Source organism: Curcuma longa, chromosome 4 (assembly GCF_044706935.1).
Source record: "Curcuma longa cultivar G26 ecotype Majalengka, Jawa Barat chromosome 4, ITB_CL_G26_1.1, whole genome shotgun sequence".
Lineage (NCBI taxonomy): Eukaryota > Viridiplantae > Streptophyta > Magnoliopsida > Zingiberales > Zingiberaceae > Curcuma > Curcuma longa.
The window spans coordinates 11,737,976-11,753,082 of record NC_133864.1 but is presented as its reverse complement, the minus strand read 5'-3'; the positions used below and the strand labels follow the sequence as shown (position 1 = coordinate 11,753,082).

At 37.4% G+C, this 15,107-nt stretch overlaps 3 protein-coding genes across 3 annotated transcripts; 1 reads left to right on the top strand and 2 right to left on the bottom strand.

Moving 5' to 3' along the window:
• On the top strand, positions 1-9,567 carry LOC141827620 (uncharacterized). The gene is made up of 10 exons (XM_074714910.1): positions 1-399; positions 1,051-1,134; positions 1,503-1,604; positions 2,464-2,509; positions 5,650-5,725; positions 6,775-7,135; positions 7,374-7,620; positions 7,846-8,088; positions 8,163-8,282; positions 8,963-9,567. The coding sequence occupies exons 2-10, from the start codon at positions 1,063-1,065 to the stop codon at positions 9,406-9,408; spliced, it is 1,713 nt and encodes a 570-aa protein (XP_074571011.1). The 5' UTR covers positions 1-399; positions 1,051-1,062; the 3' UTR covers positions 9,409-9,567.
• Positions 9,568-9,665: 98 nt separating this feature from the next.
• On the bottom strand, positions 9,666-11,389 carry LOC141827088 (protein neprosin-like). Its single transcript, XM_074714360.1, has 7 exons — positions 11,225-11,389; positions 11,058-11,144; positions 10,727-10,993; positions 10,487-10,648; positions 10,363-10,416; positions 10,130-10,276; positions 9,666-10,049 (listed from the first exon to the last, which is right to left on the bottom strand). Exons 1-7 carry the CDS (start codon positions 11,387-11,389, stop codon positions 9,666-9,668), a joined length of 1,266 nt encoding a protein of 421 aa, XP_074570461.1.
• Positions 11,390-13,409: 2,020 nt separating this feature from the next.
• Positions 13,410-15,107, bottom strand: LOC141827087 (protein neprosin-like). The gene is made up of 7 exons (XM_074714359.1): positions 14,949-15,107; positions 14,760-14,868; positions 14,448-14,593; positions 14,205-14,366; positions 14,070-14,123; positions 13,864-14,007; positions 13,410-13,793 (listed from the first exon to the last, which is right to left on the bottom strand). Exons 1-7 carry the CDS (start codon positions 15,105-15,107, stop codon positions 13,410-13,412), a joined length of 1,158 nt encoding a protein of 385 aa, XP_074570460.1.

The following is a 15,107-nucleotide window of genomic DNA, read 5'->3' as shown; positions in this document are numbered from 1 at the left end:
CAGCCCTTTCTCTTGCTTCTGCTTCCTTCTCTGTGCATCGGCGCCGCCATTGCCGCCTGCCGAACCAAGCTCCCGAGTTGGATTCCCCACTCTTACGGATTCCCTCCGCTGCGAGCTGTGTCAGGGCCACGCAGCCTGCGAACCTCCGGAACCACGGTTTAGCACTCGCGGCTACGGAACGCTGTCGCAAGCCGACCGACGCCTTCTTCCCCATCGGGTTCGCCATCAGCATACCTGCCCCGACCACATCAAATCGCGGAGCCCCCAGCTCAGACCAGGTTATCCCGTGGATGTAAGCGTCGGCTTTCTCCAGCAAGCTGTGAGCTTTCTCGCGGATTCAGGTGGCTGCCTCGAGGGGTGCTCAGCAGCAGGAGTAAAGAGGAGAGATCTCGGCGCCGGGTTTAAAATCTTATCCTGCTCTACTTTGTCTTTCTTTCTTTCTCTTATTCAATTCGAGCATCTTTTCTTCCTTCTCCATTTTAATGCTTTATATGTATCAGTGGTCAAATTTGCTACCTTTTTAGATTCTTACCATATACAGTTCTAGGTAACGTTTGTTGGATGATACAATTTTATATGTAAGGAGTTTTAGTGATTATAGTCAGGATTGAGACAACTCTACCACCTGATATCGATCATGTTGCAACTTCTCCATCAATCTATATGAGACGACTAATTTCTCAGGAAGAATATATTCATCCATTGCCGATAGGATTCAACTTGGATGATCCATATCGGTATCGGCCAATTTTGACAGCTATGATGATTGCCCCCTTTTGGTTTTCCCTTCAACAAAGCTAAGAATTATCCAATATGTCTGACTCAAATGTTCTAATACTTATGAGTTTATTTGATGCATTCAGCAGTTCTATCTTGATGGTTCTCTCTCTCAAGTTTCAATTGTTATCTTGGCCTTCATCATCTTATTTTTGTGACTTATTATTTGTTGTTTCCTTTTTATATATTATGATGTGGTATGCTAATTTTCAGATGTGTACCTCATTGATCAAGGAAAAATAAGTCCTGACTTAAATGGTCTTTGTTCAACAGAAGCTATTGACAATGCGGGAACTTGTGACAATTCAAGTTGGTACTTATGCGAATTTCATTGGATCTCATTTTTGGAACTTTCAGGTATCTTAGGAGATGCTTGGTTTCATAATTTTTGTGGAATAGTGATTACTTTCTTGTTCGCTTTAGGAAGCCTTTGAAGCAATGCTGAAATAAGTAAATTTTTAATAATCAATGAGTTACTTGGGTGAATCTGATGTAAGAAAATTTGAATTCACTATTTTTTTTTTTGTACTACAACCATGATAGTCCTACTTTATATACTATAATATTCAGCAAATAAGTAGTGTTAAATATCATAGTTTTTTACCAACTGCTGCTTAAAGGTGGATGCTAGCATCAGAATCCTTCTCATGTACTTATTTCTCAGAATGTAATGCAAGGTACCATGTAATGAAGTTATTGCCTGAACTTTGACTTTGATGTTGTAGGATGAGTTGCTTGGACTCGCAGAGGAACCCAATGGAGATCCCCTTTTCAAGAGCTCATACTTAGACACGGATGTACTTTATCGGACCGGCGAAACACAAAAGGTGAGCTTATATGTGTATTGTTTATAACAATTTCTCTTAACTGGATTAGAAATATATATTTTATGTCATAGATATGTCTAATATCTTAGAAAGTGAGCACATCTTTTTTCCAACCACAAAAAAAATAGCTATAAACTGTTGCTCTAGATTTCAAACCATCAAATGAAAAATGTACTTTATACTCGTGTTCTGTCATTTTCATGACCATTCACTTATCTGATAGAGAAATTTATAATGATTTTTTCTGCTCTTTTTTCATCTCAAACATGCTACATTGGGTCCTTGATATCAATTAATGCCTACATAGTGCCCTACATTACAAATTTCCTTCTAAATTCAAATTTAATACATTTCCTCTTCCAGTCCATTAGGTTTGGCCTTAGAAAAGATTCTATGTTGTTCTATCTCTCATATTTTACTTCTATGAGGAGTTGCATGCTAATTCTTTAGCATGCATAAGACAGAAGTTCATCGTAACTGTATTCTTCTACAACTTCACATTAATTAATATCTATTATCTGCTCTTATACTACATAAACTGCAAACATCTTTCACTTTGCAATGTTCGTCAACTATTAACCTGTGCTTGATATACAGTCTAGTCTAAATGAAATTCGTTATTGAGGGCTTAATATAATTTAAAATGTTTCAGCAATAATTTCTTCAAGTTTTTGAGGCAAAGGTAGGACAGTCTTATTTGCTTGGAACTGTAAATAGGTGTGCTATTCATGGATTCCTACCATTCATTTGACCTTCAGTTGCTTCTTGAGGGGACAAAATGCTTACTTGCATCAACTAATCATTGTCTACACCAATACCATTTGATATGCTTACAGATAGATTATCTATATTTTTGCAGGGCATTCCTACATACTGTCCTCGTTTGTTGTCTGTTGGTTTCCAAGGTGATGAAGTTTTCATTGTTTATTTATGCTAATACAACTCTAATTTAGGGATATAATTATCCTTGATAGCAGTAATAAATTCATATTTTCCATTCCAAAAATTGTGTTAGCAAGTTTACCTGTAGAATAAACCTGCTTCTATCTATAAATCTTATAGGCAATCGGAAGTAGACTCTTGAACATTGATGTGTTTGTCTTAAATGAGCTGAAATTGTTATTTGACACAGAAGAAAAATCTCATAAAATTTTCAATTGTTAGAAAAAGTGCGGACCTCGATCTCAAATGAGACGAGAATACTAACATGTTTAAAAAGAGCATACTTTACCCAGGGCAAAGAACAACAAAGGTTTCATTCTATAATTGTTTACCAAATGTATTTTGGTTTGTCAATTTTTTTGTGTTAGCAATATCAACATTTTTATATCTAGATACTATTAATCTGTTTCTGTATTTTGAAATAATTCACTTTGTAGTTATATGACATATCTATCTATTTGTTTATCTACCTTTGCTAGTTATGTTCATTATTCTATGATTCAGAGAAAAAAGGTGAAATGTTGCATTTGAGGAAATGTAAGGATGGTTTTTTATCCATGATGTCTCTTTTTACCCACCCAATGCAAGCTTGTTCTGCATGTAAATAATCATCTTTTTCAGCTGAAGACCAACTGCTGCCAGTCAATTTTGTCATTGTTTTTCAAAGAAACATCCATCAAATGCCCACTTTACTACAATAATCACTGCATGCCGTGGTAGTCCCAACTAATCGACATTCATTGTATGCCACTATTGTACTCTATGTCATAGTTTGAAAAACAGTTTTGTGCTTGTTAACATGAACATAACATAATGTTGCATTGGCTTACCAACAAACTAAATGGGCTGCAATAAAGTTTATACCCCTACCATTGCTTCAAAAATGGGTTGGAATCCTATCTCCACGGAATGATGAGTGGCACAACTGTGAGATTTCTTTTAGCAAGCTATCACCTTCTTCCTAGGAGAGAAGATAAAGCGAGGCAGAAGATGGGCAATTTTCCACCCCTAGGTTTAGGTAATCCTCCTCCATTGGGTGTTAGACCACGAGCAACACAACTGCGATTCTGCGAAGATCTTTTAGTGAAGCATAGTCGCCTCGGTTAAGGCGAGACATCCTACTCTTCTTTTAGTGGTAGGTTAGAGTAGCCACCAAGTGATGTGCTGGACTTGTAGGTGATCAGGCAAAAGGAGTTAAAACAAAATTGAATACCAAAGTAGGGTTTGACTTCGATTTTAATTGTTGCAACATTGAACTATTTGAGTACTAACATGCAGAGGTAATGGCTTTAGTGGGTTAGTGTGTATTGTAGTTTCTAGTGATTGCAGGTTAAAGTAGCAAGTGATGGGGTGGACGAGAAGATATTATAGGTGATCAAAACAGTCTTGAATACCAAATTAGGATTTCACTTTGATACTAGATGCAACATTAATTGTGCTAGTTGCAACTGATGCAACATATAGTTGCTTTGACAGTAACTGATGCAAAACCAGAAATGAACAATCTCACATCACAAGGAAATATTTTTCAATTGAACATTGATTTAAACATGAGTTTGAGTTATTTGATATAGTAAAAAAAGATCCATTTTTCTAACCCCATTCTACTAATAGGGTCCAAGTTATACCAGGTTTATGTGACTAGGAAATACATAATACAAGATTTAAACAAGGGTTTGAGTCATTTATAGAGCAAAAAAGAACCCATTCTTTTAACCCATTCTACTTATAGGGTCCAAGTTTTACTGATTTTATACATTAATCAAGTCCTTTTATAGCATTTTCTTATAAAAGATATTAAAAGTACCACTACTAGGTGTACAGATAAGTAACTAGGGTAGTAGCAATTCTAGTTTTGTGGGATTTAATAAGATGATGTGTTCCATTTGCAAAATAAAAATTTCTTACATTTTTCATTCTACCTGTAGTTTGCTATTTAATAAATAATGTTGAATGAGGTCCAAAGAGCACCATTCTCCTACGTATGTTACTTGAAAAAACTTCAGTATTGTCAGTATCTTGAGGCTCGCCACTGTCCAGACTTCATACTCTTCAGCTTGGGTGGTGGATGCTACTATTGGATCATCCGGTAGTGCAATATTGCTTGTATTGGTATCCAACCCTATGATGGGCATACCTGATATATTTGGAATTGATTCGACAGTTCCCAACTAAATCATTAATGTTTGTGTTCCATGAATGAGTTCATAAACTTCAACCATTTTTTGAAAATATAACTGTAAGACTACATTCAAGGTATTAATGCAATTAAATATCTAATGCTTAAACTAAAAAATTTTAAAATGCAAAACTGTAAATTATTCTTCAGTAAGAAGGCGGACGACATAAGCATTTGACAAGACTTTAATGCAAGAACAATGCTTAATAGTTAACATTAAGGAAAATAATGGAACAATACGAAAGCAGAAAGCAAGCATAACTAAAATATAAATAACTGATACAAAAAAGGAAAACTTTGGTTCTGAGATTAGTGTTTGAGATCATTACAGCTGAAGGCATCACGCTGAAGCTTTATTGAAGCTATAATATTCATTTTTTATTATACTTGCTTTCCCCATGAATAAAATCCAATCATATATGTATTGAAGTAGATGAAATATTTTCGTCGTACCTTGTGGAAAATGATGCCTTTTTTAATAAAAGTGATGAAATATTTTCGTCGTACCTTGTGGAAAATGATGCTTTTATCAAAGGTATAATTTTTTTATTATATTTGCTTTCCCTATGAATAAAGATCAAATCATATAAAAGACAATTTGGTGTACGAAGCTCCCAAGAATATGGGGTCTCGAGGAAGAGTCTATTGTATGCAGTCTTACTCTACATTGCAAGAGGTTGTTTTCGCAACTCGAACTTGTGACCTCTAGGTCCTTAAAATTCAATCTTAAGGTCTTTTCTCTTTTTTTCATTGAATGAAATTTTAACTGCCCCTTGATGATAATGCTTTTATTTTTTCTAATTTGACACTAACATGGTTAGTTTTCCTTCTTTGTGGTTGTTTTTTGTACTATGTTCTTATGCGGTTGTCACAAATGTTGTTGTCATGATCTCGAATGTCTTAATTTTCTCTCACTAATTGCAGGTTCTTTGGGTTCTCTAAATCTCTCAGGATTTCTGTATGATCATATACAATCACCTGATCCTGGTATCCTGACATGGTAAAGGTCATTTTTTCTGAGCAAACTTCAGATTAGCCTCTAAAGTTTGTCCAATCCTTTCACCATTGCTGCATTCTTTCTTTTTAAATTGACAACTCCTAAAGGTTATATTTCAATTTCTATTTGAATCCAAATGGACTTCTTGAGTTGGGTCTTGACCATCAAAATAATTATGCAATTGGAATTCAGACTCACTGCAACCATCATATAGCATTCGGGGGATAATTGGTTTTCTAATTTCAAAAGCCAATTTTGTATAATGGTCAAATTTTATGGTAATTTTAATGGAGTTGGTAAAATCACATACTAAATATTTGCATGCTATGTAATATCCACATACTATTTAATGGAGTTGGTAAAATCACATACTAAATATTTGCATACTATGTAATATTCACATTTTTCTATCATTGCATGCGTATTACAAGTTCACACATCCCTTATCTACTTAGTTGCTGAATTGTCGTTTCTAAGTTATTCATAGACACACAGTATGATGTTTCAGCCTTCACCAAACAATATAACATAGGTTTATGATATGGTCATGTTCAAGAAGAAATTTTCAGAATTTAATCTGAATTTTGAGGAATGTCTCATCTGTAGTAATATATCAAACTAAATCTGAAACTAAACAAAATTACAGTAATATTTTGGCAAACAGAAATAAAAATCACAATGTAAAGATGCATCATTTGGTTGTTTTACTTACTTTTGACTTTTAAACATTGTTAGGATTACTCTCCAAGCAAGTGTTGCAGACTTTAGGCTTTAAATTTTAACTTGATGAATATCAATATTTGTAGTTATTTTTCCAGTTTTGCTCCTTGCCTTATGCTTGTGCATGAATGATTTATTCTGATTAGGAAAGTCATCACAATTCATAAGTTTCTCTTGATACGGTATGACAACTTTTTCCAACCTTAGAGTTGCAAGTTGCTTAAATAATATAAGTGAACACAATTGGTCAAGATACCCCTTTCAAATAGTCTATATTTTTTATTTTTATGTTTTTAATGTTATCTTATATGCATTATCTACATAATGGACAGGACAGGAAATGTAGCCAGATTGGTAGCAGAACCTCACCCAAAGAATTTGTTTCTGCAGAGCTTGTCTGAGGAAGAGCATGGGAAGTTAGATGTCTCTGAGGATGATCCTGGAAGCAGTCTTACGAAGCCGATTCAAGATATTGATCGGGTTGAATGCCTTGAAAATGATGTTAAGTTTTGGACAGATTTTTCCAAGGTTCATTATCATCCTCAGAGCTTGTATGAACTTAATAGCTCATGGACAGACATCAACAAGTTTGATAATTATGGAATCGGTAAGGATGTTCTCTCAGGAGGGTTGCTGCTAGAAGAGATGAATGAGAGACTGCGTTTCTTTATTGAAGAGTGTGATCATATTCAGGTTGGATGCGTGTGTGTGCTGAAATTGTGTTTTGATTGTCAGGGTATCCAAGTTGTTGTTGATTATTATAGACTTTTTTCTGAATTGATTATCCAAAAATGTGTATTGCCTCAATATAATTGAGAGAAGCTAATGGTTTTCTCTTTTTTTTTTTTTTTTTTTAAAATCCATTCAATTTGATCATGATATGGCATTATTATCAGAGTTTCACTGCTGATATTACCGTTTTGCTTCATAGGGTATCCAATTTGTTGTTGATGATTTTGGAGGTTTTTCTGCTGTAGCTGTAGAAATTCTTGAAGATATTGCAGATGAGTACACAAATACGCCTGTTCTGCTTTATTCTGTAAGAGATCCCTGTGCTTATGCATATGCTATTAATCAGAAATCATCTATTGCAAGAGCTCTTCATGACGCTGTCTCCTTTTCAAGGCTATCTTCCTACTGTCATTTGATGATACCAGTTGGGCTGCCTTCTGTTAGAAGTATGCAAGCTTTTGTGAAAATCTGAATTGAACATAGTAAAAAAAACAAAAAATCTGCACTGCAATTTTGAAGTCCTTCACTTTGCAAATTTTGCCTAGAATGCATCCACATCCACTTCGCTGAAACTCATTATTTTTCTTTCCTTTTCTTATTTTCAGTTTTTGCTTTACATGCTTGTCTTTCTAGTTTTTGTTTTTAAGTTAACATTTTACTTCAAATTTAAGGAGCATTGTCCCCTCCACTGTTGGTGGAAGATCATAAGCCTTACCACACCAGTGCTGTATATGCTGCTTCAATGCACTGTATTAGTAATCCATTTAGAATGCAAATGCCTGGCCCTGCTACAAGTTCGGCCTTCGCTTCTGGTGCTATGGATGTTGGGGAGATTGTCTACACACTTTCTGGTCAATCTAGGCAAAATATGGTGACAAGTTTGGACATAGCAATGCCACCTCCGTCTTTGATAGGTAAGAATGTCTCTGTCATTGTTTTTCATCATGCACCATAACTCTAACTAAAATAATGGCTTCTCTTCTAACAGAGGAGAATAATCAAGGGACTATTCTCAGAAATTTACGTCCATTGACCCCTGAACTTAAAGAGGATAATGAGGATTTACTAGCTACAGAATCCTTGGTTGTCCAAGGAGCCTTTTATTCAGGTTCTTCTTCATATCTTTTAATGTTTCTTTGTATGGGTTCTCCTTGATCTCAATATATTAAATATTGATGTCAACATTTATGCTGCAGCTGCACAAGATTGTTTGAAATTGTTTTTTTTCCCTTTCCTTTTCTTTTACCTTTTGCGTATGAGATAAACTATTTTGTTCAACTTTTTCTACAATCAGTGATTTTCATCTGACTTCTTGTTCTGTTGTTTTTGATGTAAGACTCTTTATCCCCCAAATATGGATTTTGAGAATCTTGTAGAAATTTCCGTCTAGAGTGAGGGAATTACAGCTGAATTTCGTGAACGTCGGAATTATTACTCAAGTTACCACGGCTGTGCAAATGTAGTGTTCTGGACCAATAAAATTTAGAGTAATTTCCTTGGATCAGAGGTTGTATTGATTAGTGACAGAAGTCTGCTTCCCAAGTTTGGTAACCGTTACTGTTTCCTACCCTTCAATTTTATTTTAAAATATTATTTATTTATTTATTTATGAATTTTGTCAATATTTTAGCTACTTCGCCTGATTTTGCATACGTGATTTGAGTTTTATTTGATGTATTTAAAACAAGAAAATTCCATATGATGGATCTGAATGTGCTATGTACATTATATTTGGTCTATTTTTGTTAACTATAATCTATTGACTTATTGCTGGGCTGGGTTTTGCAGATGGTCATCGAGCAACACTATCTCAAGTTGAGGATTCAGTATCTGCAGCATATCAAAGAGAGCCTTCAAAACCCTTGTTCTCCCGCCTTTCAGTGGCTCTCTGTCCTCTCCCGGTACCACTTCCATTCCCATCAATTTTTGGGAGCAAAATCAGTCGACATGGTGAGTTAGAGTACGATGCAGTTCAAGGGGTTCGACAAAGAGGATCGCTTGATGTGGAATCTATCCCCGTGGCTACTAGACTAAGGTCAAGCTGTGCTATTGTGCCTTTTTTGGAGAAAAGGTCAGGGGATCTACGCAAGTTTGGGATAGCAAGAGGAGCTCCTGGTGCTGGATTGCTCTGTGACTGGGGCTTTGGAAAAGATGAAGTCGATGACATGGGAGAGCATCTTGTGAAACTGTTGACGGCATTTGATTCTCACTCGGGAACATCAGACTCAGATTAGCTTGTTCTGCTTCCCCTCCATGAATCTGTTTTGTTTGCCAGAATTGTGGATGAATTTGAGGTTTCTACAATGTTTTCTCCCAGGAGAAGCATCAGAAACACTCTAATCTGGTAGTACTTTTCTTCATTTTGCAAGGTTTCTTTTTGGATTTTGATTCAAGTTTAAGTTTCTATCTGAAGACCAATACGATCAATGAATGCATCAGAGCAGCTTAGGAACTGTATCGGAAGTGCAACAAAAGCTACTTTGGGATCAATTTACAGACAAAAAGGATAGTTCCTGCCCGGACCACCATAGTAGAAGAGGGGCTCTATCCAGAGTGTCTCTGCAAAATTCTCAGCACTATAGCAGTTTACTTGGTTGCTGTGGGTGATATATGGGTAAGGATACTTGTAATATCCAGAGAAGTCCTTGATCCTCGGTTGTCGAATAAAGGCAGCATACTGAAAATGATAGGAAGCAAAGGTTCCAGAGCCCATGCCAGTGGTTGGGTGTGGTGAATCCCATATCCTTGGACTATAGACATCTCCGCCGAATAAAGCCAAAGTAGCTGATCTGCTCAATCCTTCGAAAAGGGTAGTTGGATAATATCCGACTGGAGTATCGCCGTATACTACCCACCACCTCTCATTGTCTGAGTCCTGAAGAATGCATTTTTGAGTTTGCTATGATACCTTCTACGTATTAGTCTCTGAATTTGAAAGTTAAAGTTATAGCTTACCTTCCAGACTTCTAGCAGAAATTCGTACTGAGGTCCGCTAAATGTAGATACCTGAGAAAAGGTAGCACCTAGGGCTATCTCGCTACTTGTCTGGACAAAGCCTGGACAAATGACGTTGAAGCAGCCCGTTTCCTTCCCTGAGTCGGTCTGTTCGATTCGGGAAGTATGTGTATGTGTATTAGTTCTTAAAACATGTGAAGATTACAAATGGAGATGTTAGAAAAAAAACATACTGTCCAATAGACAAAAAACCTCACTGTCTTGTCACCAAAAACACTAGGGTTTACCTGATAAGAGGGAAAAGGATTACTAGCTGCTAGTGTCAAATTTGAAATTTTATATAGACAAAACACTGACCATCCAGCCAAGTTCGATGGACTCTGAGTTGTTAAACCTTCCATTCCTTAGCCAAATTTGGCCAGTGGTGAATTCGTCTTCACCCTCGATCCAGGGGTTAAAGATGCCGATGCTTGCTTTCGCACCAATGTAGTTGTATCCGTTTCCAATCAACACTCCATTCTGAACATCAAAACAAATACAAAGACATGATGCGATGACTTTGTGAATGAATTGGAATGGAGTTTGAGGAGGACTGACCGCGTGCAAGCCTTCTATACCAGCAGCTATCGTCCGATTCGATAAGTGGAGCTCGTGCTTGACAACCCCATTCCATGGTTTCCTGCCATAGTTTTCGATGGAAGGAGCATTGAACAAGTGATGGTGTTGGACGCGGAGGATTGGTACTGTTCCATTGGGGCATGCTCCACTCTTTTGCCATGTTTGTGAGAGCGTGGGGCCCGTCGAAGTCGTAGCCTGAGAGGAACCCTTATCTCTCCTCCTTGAGTGATCGTCAGTGGGTTTCATCTGTAGTAATCCACAACCATTTATCTATTTATCTTATCTAGCTCATGAAAAAGCTCACATGTACCTTGATGATATGATTTTTGAGAAGTGGGTGATCAAAAGCTGGTTGCTTGTAAATATCGACACAGTCTATTACGTCACCATCTGCACTCTGAAAATTTTGAAGAAATAGCAAACGCAATTAGATTACATCAAAGTCTTGAAGGTTTTCCCTACAAATAATGAAAAAACCTGAATGGTCTTCACTGCAGGTTTGTTGATCAGTTTTAGCTTTTCCTCCGCTAACAGTTCCTTTTCGAGGAGAGTTTTCGACTCCCTGGCCATCACTTGTGCGGCGAAACAGAGGAAGAGGAAGGTTAACAGAAGCATCCTTTTTTCAGTTACTCTAAAGGCCATCATTTGTACTGTGAAAGTGAAGAGTCTAGCTCTTCAGTAGATTTAAGCAGTGCAATGCCCACATTGCTTGAATGATTCAACAGATAGCTCACTCACTCACACTTGTTGATGGATACCAACTAACCAGATGGATGTCCCATAGCATGAAGCCACAACCAACCGAAGCACGAAAAAACACAAAGAACAAAAAAAACAAAAAGATTGCTCGTAGGAGTGTGAGCCCCGTTATGTTAACCCGATTCCTGGGCCAAGTGAATTACTGTGAGAGAACGGTCAAGATCTGCCGATCTGATCTGAAGGCTCCACGCGGGTCTCAGCCTTCCCCAAATCGGGGTTTGAGATCAGATCCAACAGGCCGCATCAAAGCGGACGCATCGCTGCGTTGAGTGACCCGGGGACTTTCCTGGATCATCAAATCCCATCACTTCATCCTACGAGCCGCAAGGTCGTTGTAACTCATATCTTATTTATAAGCATTACGAAATTTGAAAGTTAAGATGTGGGACTAAATATACAACTAATTAGATGGGTGTCCCATAGCATGAAGCCCTAGCCAACCAACCAAAGCACGAAAAATATATATATATATTTTTATAATCTAAATATTTAAATTTTTTCTTATTAATATTTTAAAATAGATGTTTTTTTTAAAAAAAATTTTATTTGTTGGATAAATGTAAAATACAACTTATGCATATTTTAAAATAATTTTTAAAATATCTGTGTTATTAAAATCTGAACTCTGAATTTTTATTTATTCTCTTAAATATTTTACTACTATTGTATAAAAGCAAGAAAAACATTGGGTTCGAATCCTAAACCCACGACTATAAGATTGGAGCCTTGCTATGTAAAAATATATATAGAAGACTAACTCCTAACCTAATTAGGAGTACAAAGTTTCTTATTGTTTGTTTTCTTTTTTTTTTAATAAAAGTTTCTCGATATTTGACAAGTTTATTATAAGCAAAATTTGGTTTCGGTAATTCAAAGCACCAAAAAAAAGGGGTTTTGGATATATATATATGATAAATATTGCTTATGGCATGGGTAAAGGTGAACATTTGATTAAAATCTACCAAATCAAATTTATTAAAATTAGATTAACTATTTTTTTATCAACTGAACCGTCAAATTCTTAATATTAAATCGACCTAAAAGAAATTAATTAATTCGGTCCATAATTAAATTAATTAATTTTTAAAAATATTAAGTATTTTTAATATGTTTGGTTTCAATAATATAAAGCACCAAAAAATATTAAGTAGTTAATCTAAGTGCAATATGGATGGATGCATCCAAAGTTAATAGTTAAAATTTAACTTTCAAAACAATTCTTTCTTTCATGTAATAAACATGAGATAGTTGAATCGTAAAAATTAAATATTTATATTATTAAAAAAATTATGTAGTACCTTGCCCTCTGAGACACAATGCGAAAGTAGGACTAGTTCCTATGCAACGAGGATTCGAATATCTCATAAGACATATCATATGTTTGAAGTGTTCGAACCACTCGTGATGTTGGATTGTTCATTAAGATCTATCTGCACTTCTCGAATTCTTCAGAGAACGGATCGAAGAATCATTGTCTAGATTGGTGAATTTTTTTGCTGGTTGCAGTGTGCCTTTGATCATAGAAAGTTTATTGTGCAGTATGTCAGTATATTGCGGTGATGTCTAGCTTTTGATTATTGCGCGCAGTTCATTGGTCAGTATGTCAGTATGTTTCTTCTATGATGCTGGGGATTCCGAAAACTCGAGCAGTGGAAGTTTCTTGTATTCCGATTCTCTTTCTAGCTTCTAGATCAGCTCAATGTCGTGTTGTTCAGTAGATTTATGTGGTTTCAGTTTTTGCAGTTTAACATTGTGAAAGCCTATTTGTATCCGACTGTTCTTCACACTGAGTGAAACATGTTTCCTTCATTTTGCCATGTTTCTCGATGGTTTCTGCAGTTTTTCTCTAGCAGCTGAAGAGTTTTACGAGAAGTGCCACAAATGGCATGATGATGGGATCAATCTACTGGCAGAAAGGAAATCTCCAACCCGGCCCGCCATAGTAGAGGAGGGGCTCCGTCCACAGAATCTCTGCGGAATTCTCAGCGCTGTAGCAGTCTGCCTGGTTCATGTAGATTCCGAATGGATCAGGATACTTGTAGTACCCGGAGAAGTCCTTGATCCTCGGCTGCCGGATGAAAGCGGCGCCCATGAAATGGTAGGAGGCAAAGCTGCCGGAGCCCATGGCGGTGGACGGGTGCGGCGACTTCCATATCCTCGGGCTGTACACGTCTCCGCCGAAGAACACCAACGTGGCTGTTCTGCACAGCCCTCCGAAGAGGGAAGCTGGGTAATACCCGACCGTAGTGTCGCCGTACACCACCCACCATCTCTCGTCGTCGAAGTCCTGAAAATTACATTCTTGAGCTCGTCGACTTGGAATTCCAAATGTTATATGTCGATCCTAGCTCGTTTACCTTCCATACTTCTAGTGAGAATTCATACTGAAGTCCGTCGCCGGAGACATGGGAAAAGGCGGCTCCGAGGGCTATCTCGCTGCTCGTGTGGACAAAGCCCGGGCAAAGGAGGTTAAAGCAGCCTGTCTCCTTCCCTGAGTCGGCCTGTGCGATTGAAGAAAGAAGATAGGATCAGTGTGGAGATGGAAGCTAGAGGAAAATCATACTGTCCAGTAGATGAAAAATCTCGTCGTCTTGTCACCAAAAACACTGGGGTTGACCTGGTAGATCAGAGGGCAAAAGGATTACTAGCTACTGGTGTCAAATGTATACAGAACACCGTATAGATCAAGAACACTGACCATCCAGCCAAGTTCAATGGACTCTGAGTTGTTATACCCTCCATGCCTTAACCAAATTTGGCAAGTGGAGTATTCGTCGTCAGCCTCGACCCTGGGGTTGTAGATGCCGAGGCTTGCTTTGGCGCCAATGTAGTTGTATCCGCTTCCAATTAGCACTGCATACTGGATATCAGAAGAACAGATTCAGAGGCATGATGCGATGACTTTGTGAATGAATTGCAATGGAATTTGACAGGGACTGACCGCGTGCAAGCCTTCGATACCAGCACCTATCGTCCGATTAGATAAATGGAGCTCGTGCTCGACAACCCCATTCCATGGTTTCCTGCCATAGTTTTCGATGGAAGGAGCATTGAGCAAGTGATGGTGTTGGACGCGGAGGATTGGTACTGTTCCATTGGGACATGTTCCACTCTTTTGCCATGTTTGTGTGATCGTTAGGCCCGTCGAAGTAGTAGCCTGAGAGGAATCCTTATCTCTCCTCCTTCTTGAGTGATCGTCAGTGGGTTTCATCTGTAGTAATCCACAACCATTTATCTATTTATCTTATCTAGCTCATGAAAAAGCTCATATGTACCTTGATGATATGATTTTTGAGAAGTGGGTGATCAAAAGCTGGCTGCTTGTAAATATCGACACAGTCTATTACGTCACCATCTGCACTCTGAAAATTTTCAAGAAATAGCAAACACAATTAGATTACATCAAAGTCTTGAAGGTTTTCCCTACAAATAATGAAAAAACCTGAATGGTCTTGACTGCAGGTTTGTTGATCAGTTTTAGCTTTTCCTCCGCTAACAGTTCCTTTTCGAGGAGAGTTTTCGATTCCCTGCCCATCACTTGTCCGGCGAAACAGAGGAAGGTTAACAGAAACATCTTTTTTTCAGTTACTCGAAAGGCCAT

What these genes read in the sequence shown, in the direction of transcription:
- LOC141827088 (XM_074714360.1), bottom strand. Translation starts at nt 11,389, where the DNA reads ATGGCCTTTAGAGTAACTGAAAAAAGGATGCTTCTGTTAACCTTCCTC. An exon ending in CTGCAGTGAAGACCATTCAG is followed by an intron (nt 11,145 to 11,224) that starts GTTTTTTCATTA and finishes CAAAATTTTCAG; the next exon opens with AGTGCAGATGGTGACGTAAT. An exon ending in TTCTGCTAGAAGTCTGGAAG is followed by an intron (nt 10,050 to 10,129) that starts GTAAGCTATAAC and finishes TGCATTCTTCAG; the next exon opens with GACTCAGACAATGAGAGGTG.
- LOC141827620 (XM_074714910.1), top strand. Translation starts at nt 1,063, where the DNA reads ATGCGGGAACTTGTGACAATTCAAGTTGGTACTTATGCGAATTTCATT. An exon ending in GGACCGGCGAAACACAAAAG is followed by an intron (nt 1,605 to 2,463) that starts GTGAGCTTATAT and finishes ATATTTTTGCAG; the next exon opens with GGCATTCCTACATACTGTCC. An exon ending in AAGAGTGTGATCATATTCAG is followed by an intron (nt 7,136 to 7,373) that starts GTTGGATGCGTG and finishes TTTGCTTCATAG; the next exon opens with GGTATCCAATTTGTTGTTGA.
- LOC141827087 (XM_074714359.1), bottom strand. Translation starts at nt 15,107, where the DNA reads ATGGCCTTTCGAGTAACTGAAAAAAAGATGTTTCTGTTAACCTTCCTC. An exon ending in CCATTGAACTTGGCTGGATG is followed by an intron (nt 14,124 to 14,204) that starts GTCAGTGTTCTT and finishes CTGATCTACCAG; the next exon opens with GTCAACCCCAGTGTTTTTGG. An exon ending in TCTCACTAGAAGTATGGAAG is followed by an intron (nt 13,794 to 13,863) that starts GTAAACGAGCTA and finishes TGTAATTTTCAG; the next exon opens with GACTTCGACGACGAGAGATG.